This window comes from Lithobates pipiens, unplaced genomic scaffold, assembly GCF_037356315.1.
Source record: "Lithobates pipiens isolate NorthernLeopardFrog02 unplaced genomic scaffold, aLitPip1_a1.2 Scaffold_8, whole genome shotgun sequence".
NCBI lineage: Eukaryota > Metazoa > Chordata > Amphibia > Anura > Ranidae > Lithobates > Lithobates pipiens.
The window spans coordinates 107927956-107952399 of NW_027507903.1; the positions used below are offsets into that span (position 1 = coordinate 107927956).

The 24444-nt window shown below is 44.5% G+C and overlaps 1 protein-coding gene across 4 annotated transcripts in view; it reads right to left on the reverse strand.

Moving 5' to 3' along the window:
- Positions 1-24444, reverse strand: part of LOC143963465 (uncharacterized) — a 106122-nt gene that overhangs the window by 32078 nt on the left and 49600 nt on the right. For 2 of the 4 annotated variants that reach the window (XM_077473095.1, XM_077473098.1), the window contains 7 exons: positions 18951-19014; positions 16941-17081; positions 12755-12804; positions 12384-12492; positions 12050-12091; positions 9355-9486; positions 2857-2930 (listed from right to left, as the gene is read on the reverse strand). In XM_077473095.1, coding sequence (XP_077329221.1) covers positions 2857-2930; positions 9355-9486; positions 12050-12091; positions 12384-12492; positions 12755-12804; positions 16941-17081; positions 18951-19014 — 612 coding nt within the window. The remainder of the gene's footprint in view (positions 1-2856; positions 2931-9354; positions 9487-12049; positions 12092-12383; positions 12493-12754; positions 12805-16940; positions 17082-18950; positions 19015-24444) is intronic. The other 2 variants (XM_077473096.1, XM_077473097.1) reach the window with 2 other exon arrangements.

Here is a 24444-nt window from a genome sequence, read left to right on the forward strand (position 1 = left end):
AAAGTGGTTTCAAAATCCTGAATGAACGTCATAGACCGTCCTCAGGATTTTGAGCCGCTGCGCGCCCCCGGGGGCGCGCATCGCGTCGATTATTGTTGCGGGGTGTCAATCTGACACCCCACAACTACGATCTCTTTACCACGTGATCAGCCGTGTCCAATCACGGCTGATCACAGTGTAAATAGGAAGAGCTGGTGATCGGCTTTTCCTCACGCATCTGTCAGACGTGAGTAGAGGAGAGCCGAATGGCTGCTCCTCTGACGGGGGGTCTGTACTGATCGATTATCAGCACAGCCCCCCCCCCAGGATGCCCACATTGGACCACCAGGGATGCCACCAGACCACCAGGGTTGCCCAGCAGCAGGTATGCCACCCTAGACCACCAGGGATGCCAGTCAGTGCCCACAATGGATGCCAATCAGTGCCCACAATGGGCATCACTGATTGGCATTCATTATTGTTTGGCACTGAGTGGCATCCATCAGTACAATACAATGCCGCCTATCAGTGCCCATCCGTGCCACCTATCAGTGCCCATCCGTGCCAACTATCAGTGCCCATCCATGCCAACTATCAGTGCCCATCCATGCCAACTATCAGTGCCCATCTGTGCTGCCTAGCCATGCCCATCTGTGCTGCCTAGCCATGCCCATTCATCCCAGCTATCCATGCCAATCCGTGCCAGCTATCCATGCCAATCCGTGCCAGCTATCAGTGCCAATTTGTGCCACCTATCAGTGTCCATCCATGTCGCCCATCAGTGCCACCTATCAGTGCCCATCAGTGCCGCCTATCAGTGCCACATATCAGTGCCACTTCATTGGTGCCACCTCAACAGTGCTGCCCCACCAGTGCCCATCCGTGAAGGAGAAAACTTACTTATTTACAACGTTTTGAAACTGAAACAAAAAAAAATTTTTTTTTCAAAAGTTTCGGTCTTTTTTTATTTGTTTAGCAAAAAATAAAAACCGTAGAGGTGATCAAATACCACCAAAAGAAAGCTCTATTTGTGGCAAAAAAATGATAAAAATTTCATTTGGGTACAGTGTAGCATGACCGCGCAATTGTCATTCAAATTGCGACAGCACAGAAAGCTCAAAATTGGTCTGGGCGGGAAGGTGTTTAAGTGCCCAGTATTAATGTGGTTAACCCCTTCCCGCCAAGCGTACGCAGATGTGCGTACTCGGCTTCCGGGGGGTATACCGGGATGATGCCCGCACCTGCAGGCATCATTCCGGTACCGTTTTTACAGGGGACGATTGGCTATCCAGCCATAACAACCGAAGTGGCTAAAAGCCGCTGGGCTGTTATGCTGGAGGAGCGGGAGGGGACGCCCCCCCTCCCGCCGCCTCCCGCTCGATCGGGAGCACCGATTCACGATGTGATGCCTCCGGCTGCTGGGGAGGAACTGGAATGACGCCGTAATCGAGAGCAATAATTCTAGCACTAGACCTCCTCTGTAACGCTAACCTGGAAACCGTAAAAAGAATTGAAAGCGTCGCCTATTGAGATTTTTAGGTACCGTACTTTGTCGTCATTCCACGAGTGCGTGCGATTATAAAGTGTGACATGTTTGGTATCTATTTACTCTGCGTAACATTATCTTTAACATTATGCAAAAAAATTGGGCTAATTTTACTGTTTCTTTTTTTTAAATTCATGAAAGTGTCCCTTTTCCCAAAAAGTTGCGTTTAAAAAAACGCTGCGCAAATACCGTGTGACATAAAATATTGCAACAATCGCCGTTTTATTCTCTAGAGTCTCTGCTAAAAAAAATATATATATAATGTTTGGGGGTTCCAAGTAATTTTCTAGCAAAAAATATGGATTTTAACTTGTAAACACCAAATTCCAAAAATAGGCTTAGTCATGAAAGGGTTAAAGTGGTAATAAACCCAAAAACAAACATTTATTATATTGCAGCTTAGATGTGGTAGCTGCATTAGTTTTCTTTTTTAAGGATTTAGGGGGGTCTATTTATAAAAAAAAAATTTACAAAAATGTCAGAAATATTTGTGCAAGCTGAACTAAATTTCAGCTAAATAGATTAACTCCAGTATCATCAACATCATGTCGTGGCCAACACTTATAGTTGGTATCGTTTTCTGAAATACCTCAATGGCAGTCAGGGGATTGAGACAAACCATTTAAAACTGACAGGGTTGCTTACAATGGTTAACTTTTATTAATCTTTTCAAAAGGAAAAAATCTGCTTGAAAAGTGTTGGCAGGTGTTTATTTTTGCATTCTTAATCAAGTCTCTCTAAATATGCAAGTGCATCTAAAACAAGCCATAGATGATGCAATTTTCTTTCCTGTAACCACGGGTCACAGGAAAGAAAATTGTTTAATTCCCCCATCAACACTGCCTGATGAGTGCTATTGTGTTCTTCCCAGGGAAAGCCTTCCCTGCTGGCAGAACACAATGATTACTGCTGGCGGCTATAGCCACCAGCAGTAACCGCATGCAAAAAATCTGACAGGCTGGTTGTACTGAAGGCGACCGATGGTTTGACGTCAGTACAACTAGCTTGCTCATAAATGGATTTGATCCATACATGGCCGTTACACTACCTTCGCTCCGGACAATGCTGCTGTCCAAAGGTAGCTCTGTTGTCCCTCCATTCAAAGTGGAGACACCCTTAGACAGGAAGTGTGTTACTGGCCAGATCACTGGGTGAAAATAAAGAAAGAAAAAAGAAAAAAATGCAGCCACCACATTTATTGGTAGGGTGCAATATATTCATTTTTGTTTTTGGGTTTAATGCAGCTAGCTTTAAAATTTAAATACTTAAAATCTTGCATAAGTCAAATTGAGTCTTGTTCTCTTTAAATTACAAAGAATTGAGCAACTTACTTTTCCTCTGTTTGTTTCTGTAGGGAGGTGACAAGCTGCTCCAGTCTGACCCTTTCAGTGCTGCATTCTGTGTACTATGGAGAGAACACAGGCCATCATTTACCTAGAAAATCACCTTTCTAGCCAGATAAATAATCAAATGTATATATTGACACATTTTGTATTGCTTTTCTATATTAGCTACGTGGGATGCACTGTTCACTTCTTAAAGTGGAACATTAGTCAGAAAACTAAGTCCTGCCGGATCACTTTCGGCTGGCCCCTTTTGCAGGTATAACTATGTAAAACATTAAAAATAAGTGCCTATACTGTTTAAAATCCAGTAATGCACCCTGCTCTGTGCATGCTCAGTTGCTTTCATTTGTTAGCTCTGTGTCTAAATTCAGAGTTACTACAAGCTGATCTGCTGACAGCCTAAAGATTTTCTGCTGCTCAAGGGCTCTGTGCTTCAGCAAAATGGCAGCCACCAGCAAGAATAAACGGGAGTATAGCTGGAGGCAACTTACAGCACACAATTTTCATAGCATAATTATTAAAGTGGATGTAAACCCGATTCATTAAATATTAGTGTTTTCTTAACTCTCTTCAAAGCACCCCTAGCTGTCCCCTGCTCCGTTCTTCTATTATCAGCCTGATAAATTCTGATAAGTTCTCCGTCAACTGAGATAAAACCAGCCTGAGTTTTGTTACATAGTCAGGTTGAAAAAAGACACAAGTCCATCTAGTTAAACCATAAAAATAAATACAAAATAATATCAAACAATCCCATATACCCAATCCTATACCCACAGTTGATCCAGAGGAAGGCGAAAAACCCTAGTAAAGCATGCTCCAATTTGCTACAGCAGGGGAAAAAAATCCTTGCCGACCCCCAAGAAGCAATCAGATTTTCCCTGGATAAACTTTAATTATAAATGTTAGTATCCAGTTATATTGTGTGCACTTGGGAAAGAATCCAGGCCTTTCTTAAAGCAATCTACTGAGCTGGCCAGAACCAGTCTATTCCACATTTTCACAGCTCTCACTGTGAAGAAACCGGTCCTTATTTGGAGATGAAATCTCTTTTTCTCTAGATGTAAAGAGTGCCCCCTTTTCCTCAGTGATGACCTTAAAGTGAATAACTCAAGACCAAGTTCACTATATGGACCCCTTATATATTTGTACACGATGATCATATCACCCCTTAATCTCCTTTTCTTAAGAGAGAATAAATTCAGTTCCTCTAATTTTTCCTCATAGCTGAGCTCCTCCATGCCTCTTATCAGTTTGGTTGCCCTTCTCTGCACTTTCTCCAGTTCCTCTATATCCTTTTTGAGAACTGGCACCCAAAACTGAACTGCATATTCCAGATGAGGTCTTACTAATGATTTGTACAGGGGCAAAATTATATCGCTCTCTCTGGAGTCCATACCTCTCTTAATACAAGAAAGGACTTTGCTTGCTTTGGAAACTGCAGCTTGGCATTGCATGTTATTATTGAGCTTGTGATCTACCAAAATCCCCAGATCCTTTTCCACTATGGATTCCCCCAGTTGTACTCCCCCTAGTCTGTATAATGAATGCATATTCTTACCACCAAGTGCATAACTTTACATTTATCAACATTAAATCTCATCTGCCACATAGTCGCCCTATTAGACAGAGCATTGAGGTCGGCTTGTAAATTGGGGACGTCCTATAAGGATTGTTATTCCACTGCATAGCTTGGTGTCATCTGCAAAGACTGAAATGGTACTTTTAATCCTAGACCTAATATCATTTATAAAGATATTAAAAAGTAAGGGTCCCAACACTGAACCTTGGGGTACACCATTGATAACTTTGGACAATTTGGAGTAAGAATCAACCACTACACTCTGAATTCTGTCTTTTAGCCAGTTTCCTATCTATTTACAATTTGATCTTTCCAAGCCTGTAGACTTTACCTTACACATGAGCCACGTGTGGGGAACTGTGTCAAACGCTTTTGCAAAATCCAAGTATACCTCTTCCACAGCCACCCCTCTGTACAAGGTTTTACTTACCTCTTCGTAAATCGAAATCAGATTTGTTTGACAACTTATGTCTTTCGTGAACCCCTGCTGTCTGTTGCTTAACCACATGCCAACTGCTGCACGCCGATATACGTCAGCACAATGGCAGCAGTGTGCAAATGGGCCTACCTGTACGTCCCCTTTAATTGGTGGGGCTAGCGGGAGCGCGCCTGCCACATACAGCCTGACTGTGCCCGCAATCATGTCACTGAGCCACAGAATTGGGAAGTGCCTATGTAAACAAGGCATTTCCCCATTCTGCCTTGTGACAAGACAGAGATCACTGCTCCCTGTCATCGGGAGCAGTGATCGCTGTCATGTCAGTGGTAGCACATCCCCCCACAGTTAAAATCACTCCCTAGGACACACTTAACCCCTTCATCGCCCCATAGTGGTTAACCCTTTCCCTGCCAGTGTCATTTATACAGTAATCAGTGCATTTTTATAGCACCGATTGCTGTATAAATGACAATGTTCCCAAAATAGTATCAAAAGTGTTCGATGCGTCCGCCATAATGTTGCAGTCACAATAAAAAGATCGCAGATCACCACCATTACTAATAAAAAAGAATAATAAAAATGCCATAAAACTATCCCCTATTTTGTAGACGATATAACATTTGTGCAAACCACTCAATATACGCTTACGATTTTTTTTTTACCAAAAATATGTAGAGGAATACATATCGGTCTAAACTGAGGAAAAAAAATAGTTTTTTTTATATATTTTTTGGGGATATTTATTATAGCAAAAAGTAAAAAATATTGCGTTTTTTTCAAAATTGTCACTCTTTTTTTGTTTATAGCGCAAATAATAAAAACCACAGAGGCAATCAAATACCACCAAAAGAAAGCTCTATTTGTGGGGAAAAAAAGGTCGCCAATTTTGTTTGGGTGCAACATCGCACGACTGCACAATTGTCAGTTAAAGCAACACAGTGCCGAATTGCAAAAAGTGCTCTGGTCAGGAAGGCCCCGGAAATCTTCCGGGGCTGAAGTGGTTAAAATATATTTTTTCCAGCAAGAACTCATGCATGTGGTCTTTTATTAAGCTCTCCAGTATCTTCCCAACTATAGAAGTCATACAAACAGGTCTATAGTTACTTGGTAAAGATTTTGTTTCCTTTTTAAATATAGGCACCACATTAGCCCTACGCCAATCCAGTGGTACTATTCCTGTCATTAATGAGTCCCTAAAAATGAGATACAATGGCTTTGAAATGACAGAGCTCAATTCTTTTAGGATCCGTGGGTGGATGGTTTTGTGTTGGGGAGGATGCTATAAATAGATAAATAGATTAGCAGAGTGCTGAACTATTCAACAAACAGTTCTGAAAGTTTCTACCTATGAGGAGAGGGGGTGTGTGCCTTTCCTCCAATCAGCTGTCTTGGCTGTATGCCCAGGCTTCACTGCAGTGCTGAACAGGAAGAGAAAATCTCCTAAAGCAATCTGAACTTGCTAAAGAATATAGAAAGCTGAAGTCAGCAAATATACATGTAAAACTTATGTAGGGAGATTTGTTTCATCCCCATGTATCATCTGAGGCTATTCACTTCACTGGGTATATGTGAGGGTTTAAATCCACTTTAATGTGGAATGTACAGTGGGGCAAAAAAGTATTTAGTCAGCCACCAATTGTGCAAGTTCTCCCACTTAAAAAGATGAGAGATGCCTGTAATTGTCATCACAGGTATACCTCAACTATGAGAGACAAGATGTGGAAACAAATCCAGACAATCACATTGTCTGATTTTTGAAAGAATTTATTTGCAAATTATGGTGGAAAATAAGTATTTGGTCACCTACAAACAAGCAGGATTTCTGGCTCTCACAGACCTGTATCTTCTTCTTTATCTGTATCTTCTTCCTCTGTCCTCCACTCATTACCTGTATTAATGGCACCTGTTTGAACTTGTTATCAGTATAAAAGACACCTGTTCACAACCTCAAACAGTCACACGCCAAACTCCACTATGGTGAAGACCAAAGAGACGTCGAAGGACACCAGAAACAAAATTGCAGACCTGCACCAGGCTGGGAAGACTGAATCTGCAATAGGCAAGCAGCTTGGTGTGAAGAAATCAACTGTGGGAGCAATAATTAGAAAATGGAAGACATACAAGACCACTGATAATCTCCCTCAATCTGGGGCTACACGCAAGATCTCACCCGTGAGGTCAAAATGATCACAGGAACAGTGAGCAAAAATCCCAGAACCACACAGGGGGACCTAGTGAATGACCTGCAGAGAGCTGGGACCAACGTAACAAAGGCTACCATCAGTAACACACTAAGCCGCCAGGGATTCAGATCCTGCAGTGCCAGACATGCCCCCCTGCTTAAGCCAGTACATGTCTGTGCCCATCTGAGGTTTGCATTTGAATGATCCCGAAGGGGATTAGGAGAATGTCATATGGTCAGATGAAACCAAAGTAAAACTGTTTGGTAGAAACAACTCGTCAGGTTTGGAGGAGAGAGAATACTGAGTTGCAACCAAAGAACACCATGCCTACTAGGCAAGCAGCTTGGTGTGAAGAAATCAACTGTGAAAATTAAAGACATACAAGACCACTTAGATAATCTTCCTTGATCTGGGGAATACAAGACCATACAAGACCACTTAGATAATCTTCCTTGATCTGGGGCTCCACACAAGATCTCACTCCGTGGGGTCAAAATGATCACAAGAACAGTGAGCAAAAATCCCAGAGCCACACGGGGGGACATAGTGAATCACCTGCAGAGAGCTGGGACCAACGTAACAAAGGCTACCATCAGTAACACACTACGCCGTCAGGGACTCAGATCCTGCAGTGCCAGACGTGTCCCCCTGCTTAAGCCAGTACATGTCCAGGCCCGTCTGAGGTTTGCTAGAGAGCTTTTGATTGATCCAGAAGAGGATTGGGAGAATGTCATATGGTCAGATGAAACCAAAGTATAACTGTTTGGTAGAAACACAGCTTGTTGTGTTTGGAGGAGAGAGAATGCTGAGTTGCAACCAAAGAACACCATACCTACTGTGAAGCATGAGGGTGGCAACATCATGCTTTCAGGCTGTTTCTCTGCAAAGGGAACAGGACGACTGATCCATGTACATGAAAGAATGAATGGGGCCATGTATCGTGAGATTTTGAGTGCAAACCTCCTCCCATCAGCAAGGGCCTTGAAGATGAAACGTAGCTGGGTGTTTCAGCATGACAATTATCCCAAACACACCACCCGGGTAATGAAGGGGTGGCTTCGTAAGATGCATTTTAAGGTCCTGGAGTGGCCTAGCCATTCTCCAGATCTCAACCCAATAGAAAACCTTTGGAGGGAGTTGAAAGTCTGTGTTGCCCAGCGACAGACCCAAAACATCACTGCTCTAGAGGAGATCTGCATGGAGGAATGGGCCAACATACCAGCAACAGTGTGTAACAACCTTGTGAAGACTAAGGCCGCGTACACACGCGCGGACTGTTGGCCCAACCTTGTCCGCTGAACAGTGTTTGGGCGGACAGTCCGCTCGTGTGTGGGCTTTCAGTGGACAGTTTCAGCGGACAGTTGGACGGACAAGGTTTTACGGAAATTCCGAAAAACTGTCCGCTGAAACCTTGTTTCAACGAACAGTCCGCCCGTGTGTAGGCTTGTTCGTCAAACTAAGTTCCGCGCATGCTCAGAAAGGATTTTCAAGCCGAAAGTTATAATGCAGTGTATAGGACGTCGTATTTTGCGTCCCGTCGTACGTGCCGTTCACGTCATCGCGCACGGTTTCAGCAAACTGTTCGTTCGTCGTGTGTGGCCATGTCCGTCCATGCTAAGTTTGAGCGGACTGTTCGCTCAAACTGTTGGACGGACAAAGTTGGGCCAACAGTCCGCGCGTGTGTACGCGGCCTTACAGAAAACGTATTGAGATGAACTTTTGATATTGACCAAATACCTATTTTCCACCATAATTTGCAAATAAATTCTTTCAAAAAATCAGACAATGTGATTGTCTTGATTTGTTTCCACATTTTGTCTCTCATAGTTGAGGTATACCTATGATGACAATTACAGGCCTCTCTCAATTGGTGGCTGACTAAATACTTTTTTGCCCCACTGTATGTTCCTTGCTATAGAACATTATTTTTTATAAAATTGTTATGGGTAAAATTCTACTTCCACAAGTAACAATGAGATCCATATATTCCATTCACTTTCAATGCTTAGTATCTTAACTTTCTATTTTACTATCTTAGCTTACTATCAGTACGGCATGTTTTTTTTTTTACATTTAGTTAAAATTTTGCTCAAAACAAGCTTGTGTTTCAGGTTTTTGCCAACTGATTGGGTATTCTATAAAAACCAATATATATCCATTGCCAGTCAATGGTCTGTCTTAACATTTTCTGACCACGCTAAACTGATAAAATGCAAAACGTGCTGTTTCATTGTCATCAAATCACTTATCGGGCTAATAATTAGTGTGTATTTTTTTCATACCTGGTCCCTAGCAGATTCCAGTTCTTGATACTGCTCTTCTAGTTCTGTGTCCTTAGACTTTAACATATCCCAAACCTTCTGTAGCTCTTCTCTAACCAGAACTAATTCAGAATCCACTTCCTCCAAGGAAGTCTGAACAGAACACAGTCAAACATCAACAACATTGCCTAGATAAGAATTCCATTACTTAATCCACAAAGAAGCAAAGGTAGCATATGTAGAAGACAGCAAAACAAAACATTAAACAAAGTTCTGTAGATAATGTTCTAACTTAAAATATATTTAAAAAAAATAGAAGAACGTAGCTAGCGGGACTTTTCCATGAAGCACACGGGAGCAATGAAACAGATTAGATTAAAAGTAGTTTTTAATTATTCGAATTGTTTATGAAATATTTGTATTAATTGGTTCCATACATTTTACTATATATTAATATTTTTATATTTTTTACACATATACAATTCATAAAAATTATTGCACATTGATTACACATTCCAACAAGGAGTTGGTACATATATTATAAGATACAAACAGTAATTGAAACATGATTTAATACAATGGAATTAATGACTGTACAGATATCACAGAGGAGCCACAAAAACGGAAAAATGAAAATAAAAAAGAAACAAAAAACAAATAAGGAAGGAACGAAGATCAGAGGAATTCATACGTATATACACGCGGTTGTTGTTAGCTCTACGCGTTTCAAGGCCTTATAGCCTATCATCAGGAGCAAAACCGTGGTAGGGATCTATAGAAAAAATTATAAGAGGGGAATAAATAATATTTTATTATAAAAAATTATTAAAAAGGGCCAACCACGGACAGGGGAAAATACCCCTGAACTTAATTTGCCCTATTACTTACATGAGGGTCCTTGCAGTGGTGGCACAGACAGTGAGATCCCCAGACCAACCAAACAGGGCCCCGTCCGGGAGCTGAGGGGACGTAGTGCAGCAGGCGGCAACCCAAAATGGACAGCACCCCATGTGAATCAAGATGTGTACTAACGATATGATGGGTGGAAAAACCCCTATGTTGAAGAGCTAGTGAACAAAGCAAAAAAAAAAAAAATGCTAAAAATGAAAAAAAATTGTGAAAAAATTTGGCAGGGTTGAGAAAACAACAGAAAAAAGGGGGGAAGTGATTTTTTTTCCTTTTTTTTCATTTTTAGCATTTTTTTCTTTTTGCTTTGTTCACTAGCTCTTCAACATAGGGGTTTTTCCCTGTTTGGTTGGTCTGGGGATCTCACTTACGTTTTTGTGGCTCCTCTGTGATATCTGTACAGTCATTAATTCCATTGTATTAAATCATGTTTCAATTACTGTTTGTATCTTATAATATATGTACCAACTCCTTGTTGGAATGTGTAATCAATGTGCAATAATATTTATGAATTGTATATGTGTAAAAAATATAAAAATATTAATATATAGTAAAATGTATGGAACCAATTGATACAAATATTTCATAAACAATTCGAATAATTAAAAACTACTTTTAATCTAATCTGTTTCATTGCTCCCGTGTGCTTCATGGAAAAGTCCCGCTAGCTACGTTCTTCTATTTTTTTATATATTGAACCGGGATGGAGGAGGGGACTCAAACGGCCCCTGTATACCTCATTTAAAGTCCCAACTAATTTTCTTTCTTTTTTTTCTTCTTTTTATAATTAAAATATATTTTGTTCTAATAACTCCCATACATACTTCTATCTTTTGACCATTATATATTTTATTGTGAATCATAGCAGTACACTTATTTATGAAGGACTGTTTACTACAGGATGTGTAGAAAATGTCCAAACCAGTAGGTTGAGCTTCTGTTTAATGCCAGTGTCTGATGCCCTGTACACACGGTCGGACATTCCGACGACAAAATCCGACGGATTTTGGCCCAAACTTGTCTTGCATACACACGGTCGCACAAAGTTGTAGGAAAATCCGATCGTTCAGAATGAGGTGACGTAAACCATGTACGACAGGACTATAAAGAGGCCAGTAGCCAATAGCTTTCATCTCATAATTTATTCTGAGCATGTATGGCACTTTGTGTGTCGGAATTGTATACACACGATCGAAATTTAAATGATCGGATTTTGTTGTCGGAAAATTTTAGATCCAGATCTCAAACTTTGTGTGTCGGAAATTCCGTCTGAAAAAATCTGTTGGAGCCCAAACACGATCGGAATTTCCGACATCCAACCTTGGAAAAGAGCAATTACAGAAAAAAGGGTTTATGTATACAGGGTGCTATATTTAGTATAGCCCCGTGCATCACAATGATATAATGTTCCAATGTAAAAAGCTTCCAGGTGGAATTTGTACAACTTTCCTCCTATAGCTGACATGCATGTAGGATGAAAAGACAATAAATCCAGGCCACAAACTCATTTGTATGGTTAAATGTAAAGATCATATCTGATCATATATCTTAAAGTGGAAGTAAACCCATCGATTTAAACAGTTTCAAAAAACGGCATGCCGGGAATGCTAACTGCACATTGGTTGTGCTCTCAACCAAACTGTCAAACCACCCAATGGCTGGTGTCATAACGGATCACATGTGCAGCACCGTGGCAGCTGAAGATTAAACAGAGGCAAAGATGGCAGCTTCTGTGGATGAAAACGATAGGGGAGTTTACAACCACTTTAAGGCAGACCGATTTGCATCATTGTTTTTCCTACACATTCACCTTGATGTCTCCAGGCTTCTTAGAGTTCAGATCTTCCAACTCCTAAATATAGGTAGAGATCATATGTTTAGTAATCATTGTAATTATAAGTAGACAATTTTCGAAAACGAATAATTAAGTTAAATTATTTATACAATAAAAAAAAAAGTAGCAGTTACAATATTAAAGATTTAAAAATGATAATTACACTAATAGAATTCTGAGTAATAATCAAAACTATATCTGAGCCCTAGAGGCATAGAAGGTGCCCAAAGAAGCTTCTTTTAGATTCCCCATATGAACTATCTTACATTTACACATTTGCAAAGAAAACTTGAGATGGCTAGTTTCTCACCTCTTTCAGGGTAAATATCAATTCATCTTTTTGCTTCTTTGTTTCTTTCTCCTTTTCCAATTGCTGCTGTAGGTTTTGTATTTCTGCCCTGACATCACCCACACTCAACCTAAGAGATAGCACATCTTTTTCACCATAGGGTATGTCTTCTCCAGATCCATTCAATTACATTTTTAGTGTCTTTTTAGTATAATTGGTTGCATAACTGAGCTTAAAAGTATAACTTATATTATTACACTCTTTTACTATATAACTTTAAAAAAAGAAGAGTCATTACACAAAAATGCAGTAATAGTAGTAACATGTAATGATTACATCAGGTTTTATCAGTTACTAACATATTTTAACACATTTATCAGTTATGTACATACCCCTTTGAAAGGTCCACAGAATTTTGGCTCCCCACACCACTAAGCCAATCCTAAAAAACACATATATATATTATATACGTACAATATACACATCAATATACATTACATAACACAATATACCAAAGATGAACAACATGCTACAAAAGCAGCTGCAATTCTATAGTATTTAGGTTAGGACAGATTCTTATTTTATCCAAAACAGTGACCATTCAAATACTGCCTACCCAAGCAGCATATTCTTTTTTTCTCTTCTTCCACTATGTAAAAACATTTGTTTTAATAAATGTTAAAAAAGTGTACTTCCATTTTTGTGGCCAAACTGGGAAAACATCTACTTCCACATTCACATAGAAAAACATAAAACAAATGCAGCTTTTCTGTTCTTTGCAGTGCTTATCAACCCTGTCCTCAGGGCCCACTAACAGGCCAGGTTTACAAGATAACTGAAATACATCACAGGTGATATCATTTGCTGCTCAGTGATTGCAGTATTCTAGTCTGAATCTCCCCAAGGTAATACATAAAACTTGGTTAGTGGGCCCTGAGGACAGGGTTGATGACCACTGCTTTAGAGAACCCACCTCTTTATTTTCCCTCCCGTTTTGGACCTCTATTATTACCACCACATACCTCTTGAGGTGTATCCTTGCATAATACTTTTAACCTCTACTTGTCCTACTTCTACCTCACCCCCTCCCTTTGCCCCTTTCTCCCGTGACTTCACTCTTAGGCTGGGTTCACACTGCTGCGGCTAGGAGAACCGGATGTGATTCGCACCGCACTGCAGTGCAAATCACATCCGATCTCTGTGCGATGCGAGTTCAGCCATACAGATAGTATGGCTGAATTCGCATCGCACCCGCCACAAACTCGCACAGGACCCTTTTTTTGGTCCGCAGCAGAATCGGATCGCATGGGTGTTCACACCATGCGATCCGATTCCTGTCCGAGTTTGCAGATCGCACTGCTATATGCGAACTGATCTGGGGGTGTCATTAAGGTTTCACTGACACTCCCAGCAGTTCACATAGGGCAGTGTGAACTGCCGGCGGGAGGCATGCGATGCGGGAACCCGCCGCGGATTCGCGGCGTTCCCGCATCGCTTCAGTGTGAACCCAGCCTTACTCCAAGAACAGCCTCTACCGTATCCCTTGCTAAAGTCTAATTTTATACTTATTTCTCTTAATATCAAGGCTCTACAGGTGTGCCATGCTACTTTACTCTCTCCACAGTGTGAAGGCCCACTTTGCTTTCCTGCAGGAAATCCACTTCCGCTTAGACAGGATCAGAACTACCCTCTGGGCAACCACGGAACCTTAGCTGACAACAGATCTAAAGGTGTGAGCAATGTGATCTCTAAACGTGTCCTTTGGAAATTTCAGGAGCAATGGTGTGATGGAGAGGGCAGAAAATTTTGTGCAAACAATTATATAGCCTCTCAACAGGTCACCTCAGCCATGGTTTATGCTGCCAAAACAGGCCTCCTTCCTGTCCCACATGCTAGAGCACTTACAGGAGTTCCCTGAGGAAATTCTCATACTGGAGAGAGATTTTAATTTTATCCCCAAGCCATTGCTCGATGCATCTCACCACTCCTCCTCTATATCCCACTCTACACTACGCAAATTAAAACACCTCTTCCACCAGTTTTTGCTGTGCTGTGATGTGTGAAGACTCCATCATACTTCCACTATGTGCTACACATTTTATTCTCACACACATTGACTTCTTATCCGTGAAACACAGGGATCTGCCCCTCTTCCCCTCTTCATTCATCAATAATTTCACAATCTCTGATCACGGTTTCCTGGGAATTCCTTTTGGTACATGCTACCAAGAGGCACTGGTGCCTAACTAAAGTCTTCTTATTATAACTGCATTATCAGAGCCCTACGTACCTGACCGGTGAGTCCACTTGGGCAGAGGGTGGTCTCCCTTACGTATCCGACTTGCGGCCCCTGATAGAGAAGACAGGAGGCATGGGAGTGTGGAGGAGTATGAGAACCTGGTAATGTAAGTCCTGATGCTGGAAGAGAAGCTTCTGACAGCAAGGTGGCAGGCAGGAACGCAGGCAACGGGTGCTGAGCAGGAGCGGGATAGGCAAGTTCGGGTACAGGGTTCAGCAACGTGCGGGCAGTGAAGTACAAGGGAGCAGACAGAAGCAAGGTCAAAACAGACCAAAGGTCAGATGCAGGCAGAAATCCAGGAAGTCCGAAGGGTAAGCCAAGTCAATAGGTAATCAAGCTGAAATTCAGGTTCAGGAGCACGGGCAGGGGAAGCTGTTGATTAAGCAGCACCGGTCAATGGGTTTAGTGAGACTAAATAGACCAGTCGGCGCCAACGCGAACAGGTGCGCGAAAACCCGCGCACACGTCTCAACACTGGCACGAGCACTGGTGCCCACAGAAGCACGCAAGCTGATGCCCACAGGGGGGTGCGCACCAACAAGCGCATCAGGCTCAGCTGGCACACGAGTGCCCACAGGAGTGCACACAACCGCCGTGCGCCGGCTTGTTACTTGTTACCTGGTTCACTTGTTACCTGGATGAGCCATAAAACCTTTTATTCAAAATATATTGCTAAGCCATGGTTTTAAACTGAAGAAAGCTAAAACAATTCAGATACATAAGCTTTTAACCAATAGTTAAACGCTCAAACTTCCCCACAAGCTTATGGGTTCAGAAGACATAGAAACTAGATTGCTATGGCCCAGAGATTCCATCAGAACTTTGTATATGGCAAAAGCAAAAGCCGCCTTGACACAATGCCATCGCACATTTTTTGAACTTGTACAACTTCCCCATTCCAGCCAGGCGTTCTTCTGACATTGCTCAATGTGATCAGATTCACTCCTATATTTCTACCTCAGGTCTCCCTAAATTAACACTGGAGGTCAGACCCAACTAGAAGCCCCTTAACTTTAGAAGGACTTGCATAGGCTATCTTGGATGTTAAGTCAAATTCAGTATTTTAAACTTCTACAGGATCATATACTGTAGCTAGAACCTCATTTTCCAGCTTTAATTCACTTCAACCAGAAAGTTCCCTTCTCCTAGATATACTAGGCCCTCCTGCCACTGTCCTCCTAAAAGAATGCAAGGACCCTAACATATGCTCCAGCTACAGGCCGATCTCTCTGTTGACCTAAAACTTTACTCTAACCTTTATTTTAGCATCCTGGCTCTTTCCCTATCTCCTGTGATTAATACATCAAGTCCAGGTGGGTTTCATATCATCTAGGGAAGCATGGAAGAAGGCCACTAAAGGCCTAATATCCACTTGGTCAAGGAGTCTTCACCTCATGCTGGTGTCTACTGATAGTGTAGAAAGCCTTTGCCCAAGTCGAATGGACCTTTAAGGAGGAGGGCCTCAAACGCCTTAGCCTGGGTAAACTTATGTTGTTCCATGGCATGGCCCTGTATTCTTTCCCATCTGCCTTTGTTAAGGCAGTTGACATTCTTTCAGACACCTTTCTCAAAAACAATGGACCCCACCAAGGGTGCCCCCTCTCACTGTTAATCTTCATTCTTATGCTTGAACCCTTCTTATGTAAAATCAGGGCAAATGTTGACATTAAAGACTAGGTCGAAAGCATCATTAAGTACTGGGTCAGTGCAAACTGCGGCCCATCCAGGGTTCATTGCACCCAGTGTGCACTCTAGGGTGCATTACATTGATCCAATGTGCACTGTAAAAATCTAGTGTGCACGCACACATCACACTGCGCCTATGCATTGTGCACTGCATGTTACACTGCCCACAACCAGCACACACTGCACCAATCCAATGTGCATTGCATCAATCCAGTGTACACTGTACGATGCACTGCACCCATCCAGTGAGCACTGAACACCACACTGTGCTGATCCAGTGCGCACTGCACTAGTCTAATGTGCGCTGCGCAAATGAAGTGCACACTGCAACCATCCAGTTCTCACTGCATGTCACACTGCACCAGGCCATTGTGCACAGTACACCACACTGTGCCCATCCAGCATTCACTGCACGATGCACTGCGCCCATTTAGTGCACACTGCAACAGTCCAGTGCACACTGCAACAGTCCAGTTTATTGCATCTAGCCAGTGTTCACTCCACATAACACTGCACCCTTCCAGTGTGCACTGTGCAAATCCAGTGCACCCCACCCAGTTTGTGGATGTTGAATAAAGCTTTTGGATCTGTACCTGGCTGTTCCTTTCATCTTGCAGTTTGGACTCCAGTTCCCCTACTCTATTTTGTAGCAGTTCCCGACGGTTTCTCTCCAGTTCCAGCTGCTGCCTACAGGCATCTAGCTCAATTCGAAGGACTGATCCATTGTCGCTCTGCTTAAATAAGTGAAAGGTACAATATCATTGCATTTCTTCATATTCTTACACATATATAATTTAAACCCATGAAAGATATTTCAGCTTGCAATTGCATGTTACCTAAATTTTAATGAACATCTAATCTTGACAAAACCAAGTGTTAAGTGACAAGAAGGATCTTAATGGACCATATAACTTCATATATTATAAGAATATCATGCTCTGGAGGAAAGGCTGTAACTAATGCCGCGGACACACGATCAAACAATCCGGCGGAAAAGTCCGCGGGTGTGTGGGCTCCGGCTAACTTTTTTTTTACCTAAAAGTCCGGCGGACCTAGAAAGTAGTTTTGACTCGCAGTCCGGTGGACAATATGGCCGTGTGTGTGTGCTAGTCCGCCGTACTTTTGAAATGAATGGACTTTTCCCGCACGGAGAAAAGTCCGTTCATTTTGAGCGCGCCTCCAGGTAGCCAGGGCTAGTGAAGGAAGTCAATTTCGCCGCCTTCGACGGCGAGATTGACACGTCGCTTGCCCTGTCACCTGGTATGGACTTAAAGGGGAAGCCCTATGCCGAAAAAAAACCCCACCCCAAAGCACCTTGTCCCCATGTTGATGAGGACAAGGGCCTCTTCCCGACAACCCTGGCCATTGGTTATCGGGGTCTGCGGGCGGGGGGCTTATCGGAATCCGGGAGCCCCCTTTAATAAGGGGGCCCCTGGATACCGGCCCCCCACCCTATGTGAATGAGTATAGGGTACAATGTACCCCTACCCATTCACCTGTGAAAAAAATAAATAAAACACAACACAGAAGGGTTCAAAATAATTTATTGCACAGCTCCGGGTATCTTCTTGCGTTTTCGCTGCCTTCTGTTCTTCTCTTCTTCAGATGTTGACTCGTCGCTGTCTCTGGCCGCAATGACAGGGACGCGGCGTGTGGCGACTTATATAGGGACATCGCCGGGTGATGTCCCCGCCCATTATGATGTCACAGTCCCAGAGGATGCTGGGACTGTGACATCATAATGGGCGGGGACATCACCCGGCGATGTCCCTATATAAGTCGCCGCACGCCGCCTTCCCTTTCATTGCGGCCAGAGACAGCGACGAGTCAACATCTGAAGAAGAGAAGAACAGAAGGCGGCGAAGACAGCTGCGACAGAAGACTGGGCCACCACCAGTAAAAGAGCTGGAAGAAGGAGCGGAGGCCCGGCAAGAAGAACCGAAGAGGGGGACAAGACCCCGAAGTCAGAAGACCCCCGGACGGCGGCGGCGACAAAGAAGAAAGCCGGCAAGGAGTCCGGCAAGAAGACCCCCCCAAGACGGAAGAAGACCCCCGGAGCTGTGCAATAAATTATTTTTAATTTACGGACTTTCCTCCGTGTGTGTGGGCAAGTCCGTTCATTTCAAAAGTACGGCGGATAGTCCTGCAGACTATACGGCGGATAGTCCGCCGGACAAGTCCCATGTATGGGCAGGTCCGCTCATTCGGACAGTCCGGCGGACTTTACCGCGGTTTGTCCAGCGGAAGTTCCCCAGACTAAGTCCGCTGTATAGTCTGATCATGTGTACGCGGCATAAGGCTTTAATATGCAATGGGGGTTATTTACTAAAGGCAAATCCGCTGGATGCACTTGAAATTACACTGAAAGTTCACTTAGAAGTGCAGTCACTGTAGATCTGAGGGGGACATGCAAGGAAAAAACAGCATTTTAGCTTGCACATTATTGGATAATAAAATCAGCAGAGCTTCCCCTCATTTCAGATCTACTCCTCGGATTTACAGCGACTGTACTTCCAAATGCACTTTCAGTGCAACTTCAAGTGCACTTTGGGTTAGCTTGATGTTAAAATGTACAGCCATAAAGTATACAACAGAGAGCTTACCTTTAGTTTTCTCATCTCTAATTCTTTATCTGACTTTTCCCTCTCCAGTACTTTTATCTTTTCACTGTGGAGATAACGTGACATAAGTAATCCTATCAATTATTCATCTATAAACAGGTTCTACATTCCAAGACACAATCAGGCGGCGTACACACGCGGGGACTGTCTGTCGAAACTAAGTTCGTCAAACAGTCCGCTCAAACTTTTGAATGAACGAACACGCCCACACACGGCACTTTTTGAGCGGACAAATACGGCAAACTTTGTTCGTCGTACTAAGTCCGCGCAACTTTTGAAATGAGCGGACTCGCCCACACACGAGGCAACAGTCCGCTCATTTCGAGCGCGTGTGCAGGTAGGCGGAGCCCGCGACGGAGACGTCGCGGGCTCCGCCGCCTGGAATGGACTTAAAGGGGAACCCCAACGCCGAAAAAAATCGGCGTGGGGGTCCCCCCAAAGTCCACAACAGACCCTTGTCTGAGCACGCTACCCGGCCGGCCAGGAAAGGGGGGCGAGCGAGCGCGCCCCCCCTCCTGAGCCGTACCAGGCCGCGTGCCCTCAACATGGGGGATGCCTTGGGGAAGGGGGGGCCGCGCGGCCCCCCCACCCCAAAGCACCTTGTCCCCATGTTGATGAGGACAAGGGCCTCTTCCCGACAACCCTGGCCGTTGGTTGTCGGGGTCTGCGGGCGGGGGGCTTATCGGAATCCGGGAGCCCCCTTTTAATAAGGGGGCCCCCGGATACCGGCCCCCCACCCTATGTGAATGAGTATGGGGTACAATGTACCCCTACCCATTCACCTGTAAAATAAAAGTACCCAAAAAAAAAACACAACACACGAGATAAAATATTTTATTGCACAGCTCCGGGGGTCTTCCGTCTTCGGGGGTCTTCTCGCCGGACTCCTCCGCTATCTTCTTGTAGCTCTTTTGCTAGCGGAGGAGTCCGGCTTTCTTCCTCCCCGCCGCCGGCCTCTTCTCCCGACTTCGGGGGTCTTGTCCCCCTCTTCGGTTCTTCTGCCGGGCCATCGCGCCTTCTTATAGCTCTTTTGCAGGCGGTGGCCCGGTCTTCTGTCGCCGCTGTCGCCGCCGCCTTCCGTTCTTCTTCTTCTTCTTGTTCTTCTTGTTCTTCTCCAGGAGATGTTGCCTCGTCGCTCTCTCCGGCCGGAATGCCAGAGCCGCGCTGTGCGGCCACTTATATAGTGACAATGGGGCGGTGTCACATGGTATATGTCACATGGGTTGGTCACATGGGTTGATGTCACATGGGGACTATGACATCGTAAGGGGGCGGGGTCACCATGTGACCAACCCATGTGACATATACCATGTGACACCGCCCCATTGTCACTATATAAGTGGCCGCACAGCGCGGCTCTGGCATTCCGGCCGGAGAGAGCGACGAGGCAACATCTCCTGGAGAAGAACAAGAAGAAGAAGAAGAACGGAAGGCGGCGGCGACAGCGGCGACAGAAGACCGGGCCACCGCCTGCAAAAGAGCTATAAGAAGGCGCGGTGGCCCGGCAGAAGAACCGAAGAGGGGGACAAGACCCCCGAAGTCGGGAGAAGAGGCCGGCGGCGGGGAGGAAGAAAGCCGGACTCCTCCGCTAGCAAAAGAGCTACAAGAAGATAGCGGAGGAGTCCGGCGAGAAGACCCCCGAAGACGGAAGACCCCCGGAGCTGTGCAATAAAATATTTTATCTCGTGTGTTGTGTTTTTTTTTGGGGTACTTTTATTTTACAGGTGAATGGGTATGGGTACATTGTACCCCATACTCATTCACATAAGGTGGGGGGCCGGTATCCGGGGGCCCCCTTATTAAAAGGGGGCTCCCGGATTCCGATAAACCCCCCGCCCGCAGACCCCGACAACCAACGGCCAGGGTTGTCGGGAAGAGGCCCTTGTCCTCATCAACATGGGGACAAGGTGCTTTGGGGTGGGGGGGCCGCGCGGCCCCCCCTTCCCCAAGGCACCCCCCATGTTGAGGGCACGCGGCCTGGTACGGCTCAGGAGGGGGGCGCGCACGCTCGCCCCCCTTTCCTGGCCGGCCGGGTAGCGTGCTCGGACAAGGGTCTGTTGTGGACTTTGGGGGGACCCCCACGCCGATTTTTTTCGGCGTTGGGGTTCCCCTTTAAGTCCATTCCAGGCGGCGGAGCCCGCGACGTCTCCGTCGCGTGCCCCGCCTACCTGCACACGCGCTCGAAATGAGCAGACTTCCCTCCGAGCGGGAACAGTTTGCTCATTTCGAAAGTGGCCTACACACGGGCGGACTGTTCGCTCAAACCAAGTTTCAGCGGACAGTTTTTCGGAATTTCCGAAAAACTTTGTTCGTCAAACTGTCCGCTGAAACTGTCCGCTCAAGCCCCACACACGAGCGGACTGTCCGCTGAAACACTGTTCAGCGGACAAAGTTGAGCCAACAGTCCGCCCGTGTGTACGCGGCCTCAGAGAATAAAAATTTAAGGAGGGCAGACGTGTGCTAATTAAAATTCGGTGAGACTGGACACTATTCATTGCCATGCCATATACCATTTGCAATGTTTTAATAAAGTTATATATAGGTGGGTATTATTGTGCTAAAAATGTAACATAATAAAATTTGCACAAAAAAAAAGAGAAAAACATCATGGTATGAGAGTGACTGCAGATAATATTGAGATTTGCTTGCATAGTGCCTTAATGAGATGAAGTGGTATGCAGTTAACCCTGTACCATTCAAAGCAATTTCTGCCCGATGGGGCCTGTCATTTTCTTGCCCTATCATAAGAATCACACGCATGTTTTTGGACATTTTTAAACAGAAAACCAGTTACGCTACTAGAATTTTTTTGGGCTGTGATAAGAAATCATAAAATTCCATAGGCAACCTAAGGGAAGTGGACATTTCCATTCTAATGCTATAGTGTCCTTTTAGTTATAATGACAGCACTATGGCAGTATTATGCACTATTACAGTGTGCTTGGGTTTACATTTTGTAAATCGTTATCTATGAAAAATAAACAATTATATATATATATATATATATATATATATATATATAAATACACACACTGTATATATACAGTATTTCACAAGAGTGTGTACACCCCTCACATTTTTGTAAATATTTTATTTTATCTTTTCATGTGACTACACTGAAGAAATGGCACGTTGCTACAATGTAAAGTAGTGAGTGAACAGCTGGTATAAAAGCGTAAATTTGCTGTCCCCTCAAAATAACTCAACACACAGCCAAAATGTCCAAACTGGGCAAAAAGTGTCAATATTTTGTGTGGCCACAATTATTTTCCAGCACTGCCCAAACCCTCTTGGGCATGGAGTTCACCAGAGCTTCACAGGTTGCAACTGGAGTCCTCTTCCACTCCTCCATGCCAACATTACAGAGCTGGTGGATGTTAAAGACCGTGTGCTCCTCCACCTTCCGTTTGAGGATGCCCCACAGATGCTCAATCACATCCCCAAGTGGTCGTCTTGGGGGTGTGTTTGGGGGTCACAATTATGTTATAATACTGCCCTGGGGCCAAGTCTCCGAAGGGAGGGGATCATGCTCTGCTTTAGTATGTCACAGTACATGTTGGTATTCATGGTTCCCTCAATGAACTGTAGCTCCCCAGTTCCAGCAGCACTCATGAAGCCCCAGACCATGACACTCCCACCACCATGCTGATTGTAGGCAAGACACACTTGTCTTTGTACACCTCATCTGGTTGCCACCTCACAGTCTTGACACCATCTGAACCAAATATGTTTATCTTGGTCTCATCAAACCACAGGACATGGTTCCAATAATCCATGTCCTTAGTCTGCTTGTCTTCAGCAAAATATTTGCGGGCTTTCTAGTGCATCATCTTTAGAAGAGGCCTCCTTCTGGGATGACAGCCATGCAGACCAATTTGATGCAGTGTGCGGCATATTATCTGAGCACTGACAGGCTGATCCCCCACCCCTTCAACCTCTGCAGCAGCAATGCTGGCAGCACTCATATGTCTATTTCCCAAAATCAACTTCTGGATATGACGCTGAGCACGTGCACTCAACATCTTTGGTCGACCATGGCAAGGCCTGTTCTGAGTGGAACCTGACCTGTTAAACTGCTGTATGGTCTTGATCAGGCCCGGACTGGCTATAGGGCACACCGGTCACTTGCCTGGTAGGCCAGGGTCGCCGGGCCGCATGTGCTTGTGGGGCCAAGGCAGCTGAGCTGCTCCTTGAGCCCCCGCCACCCTCCCAGTGCAAATCAGCACACCTGTACTCTTCGTCCCCCCCCAGTGCTCCCGGCCACCCAGTGCTCTCCAGCCCTCCCAGTGCTCATCACCCCCCATGCTCTCCAGTCCCCCCAGTCAGTACTCATCGCCCCCCGTGCTCTCCAGCTCTTCGTGCTCTCCAGCCTCCCCCCAGTGCTCATCGCCCTCTCCCAGTGCTCTCAGGCCCCCCTGTGCTCATCAGCCCCCCTTTACTCTCCGGCCCCCCAGGGCTCTCAGACCCCCCCAGTGCTCTTCAGTCCCCTATGCATTCCAGCCCCTCTGTACTCTCCACCCCCCTGTGCTGTTCGCCTCCCATGATCTCTGTCCCTGCTTGTGCACTCCAACCCCCCGTGGTCTCCGCCCCCTCATTGCTCTCCAGCCCCTCCCAGTGCTCTGCAGCCCCTCTGTGCTCTCCGCCCCTGCTTGTGCTCTCCAGCCCCCCCGTGATCCCCATCCCCCTCAGTGCTCTCCAACCCCCACTATGCTCTCCACCTCTGTGCTCTCCACACTCCCCTGTGTTTTCCACCCCTGCCCCCCATGCTCTTTGTGCCTCCCAGTAAATATGCCATGGGCTGCTCAGTCTAAAATGCCCAGGCCTATTTTTTGTCCCATTCCAGACCTGGGTCTTGGCAATCTTACTATAATGTACATATACTGTGTGTATATATATATATATATATATATATATATATATATATATATATATATATATATTAGGGCTGTTACTGATTAAAATTTTCTCGTTCGAATTTTTTTTTTTTAATCGATTAATTTACTAATTTCGATTAATTATAACGCATGTACAGATCCAACTACTTTTAGCTGATCTGCTTGCATTGCAACTCTGCATTAGTCAGTGGTAAATGTGGTATACACTATATACAATCACCCGACACTAGTTAGTTTCCACAATCCATGACTTAACTTCACAGTTCACACAAATACATTTTAAATTCAAACTGTAGCACTGACTTAAGTCTTTTTTTTTTTCCCACAATAGCGTGACAATCCCTCCAGCTCAGGTCTTACTAATCACTCTCACCTTATGGCATGGACCCCTGTGCAAACAGGTGGTCATGCAAGCGGGTATCAAAAGGGTTAACACGGACCATAAACTTCTCTCACGTCTCCTTAGAGCTCAGCAAGGACGCCAGGTCATGGGTAGAAAGAAAAGATCTAAGTGCTTTTTTTGATCGATCAAAAGAATTTTGATCGATCAAAAAAATTAACGATTTATCAAGGAATTAATC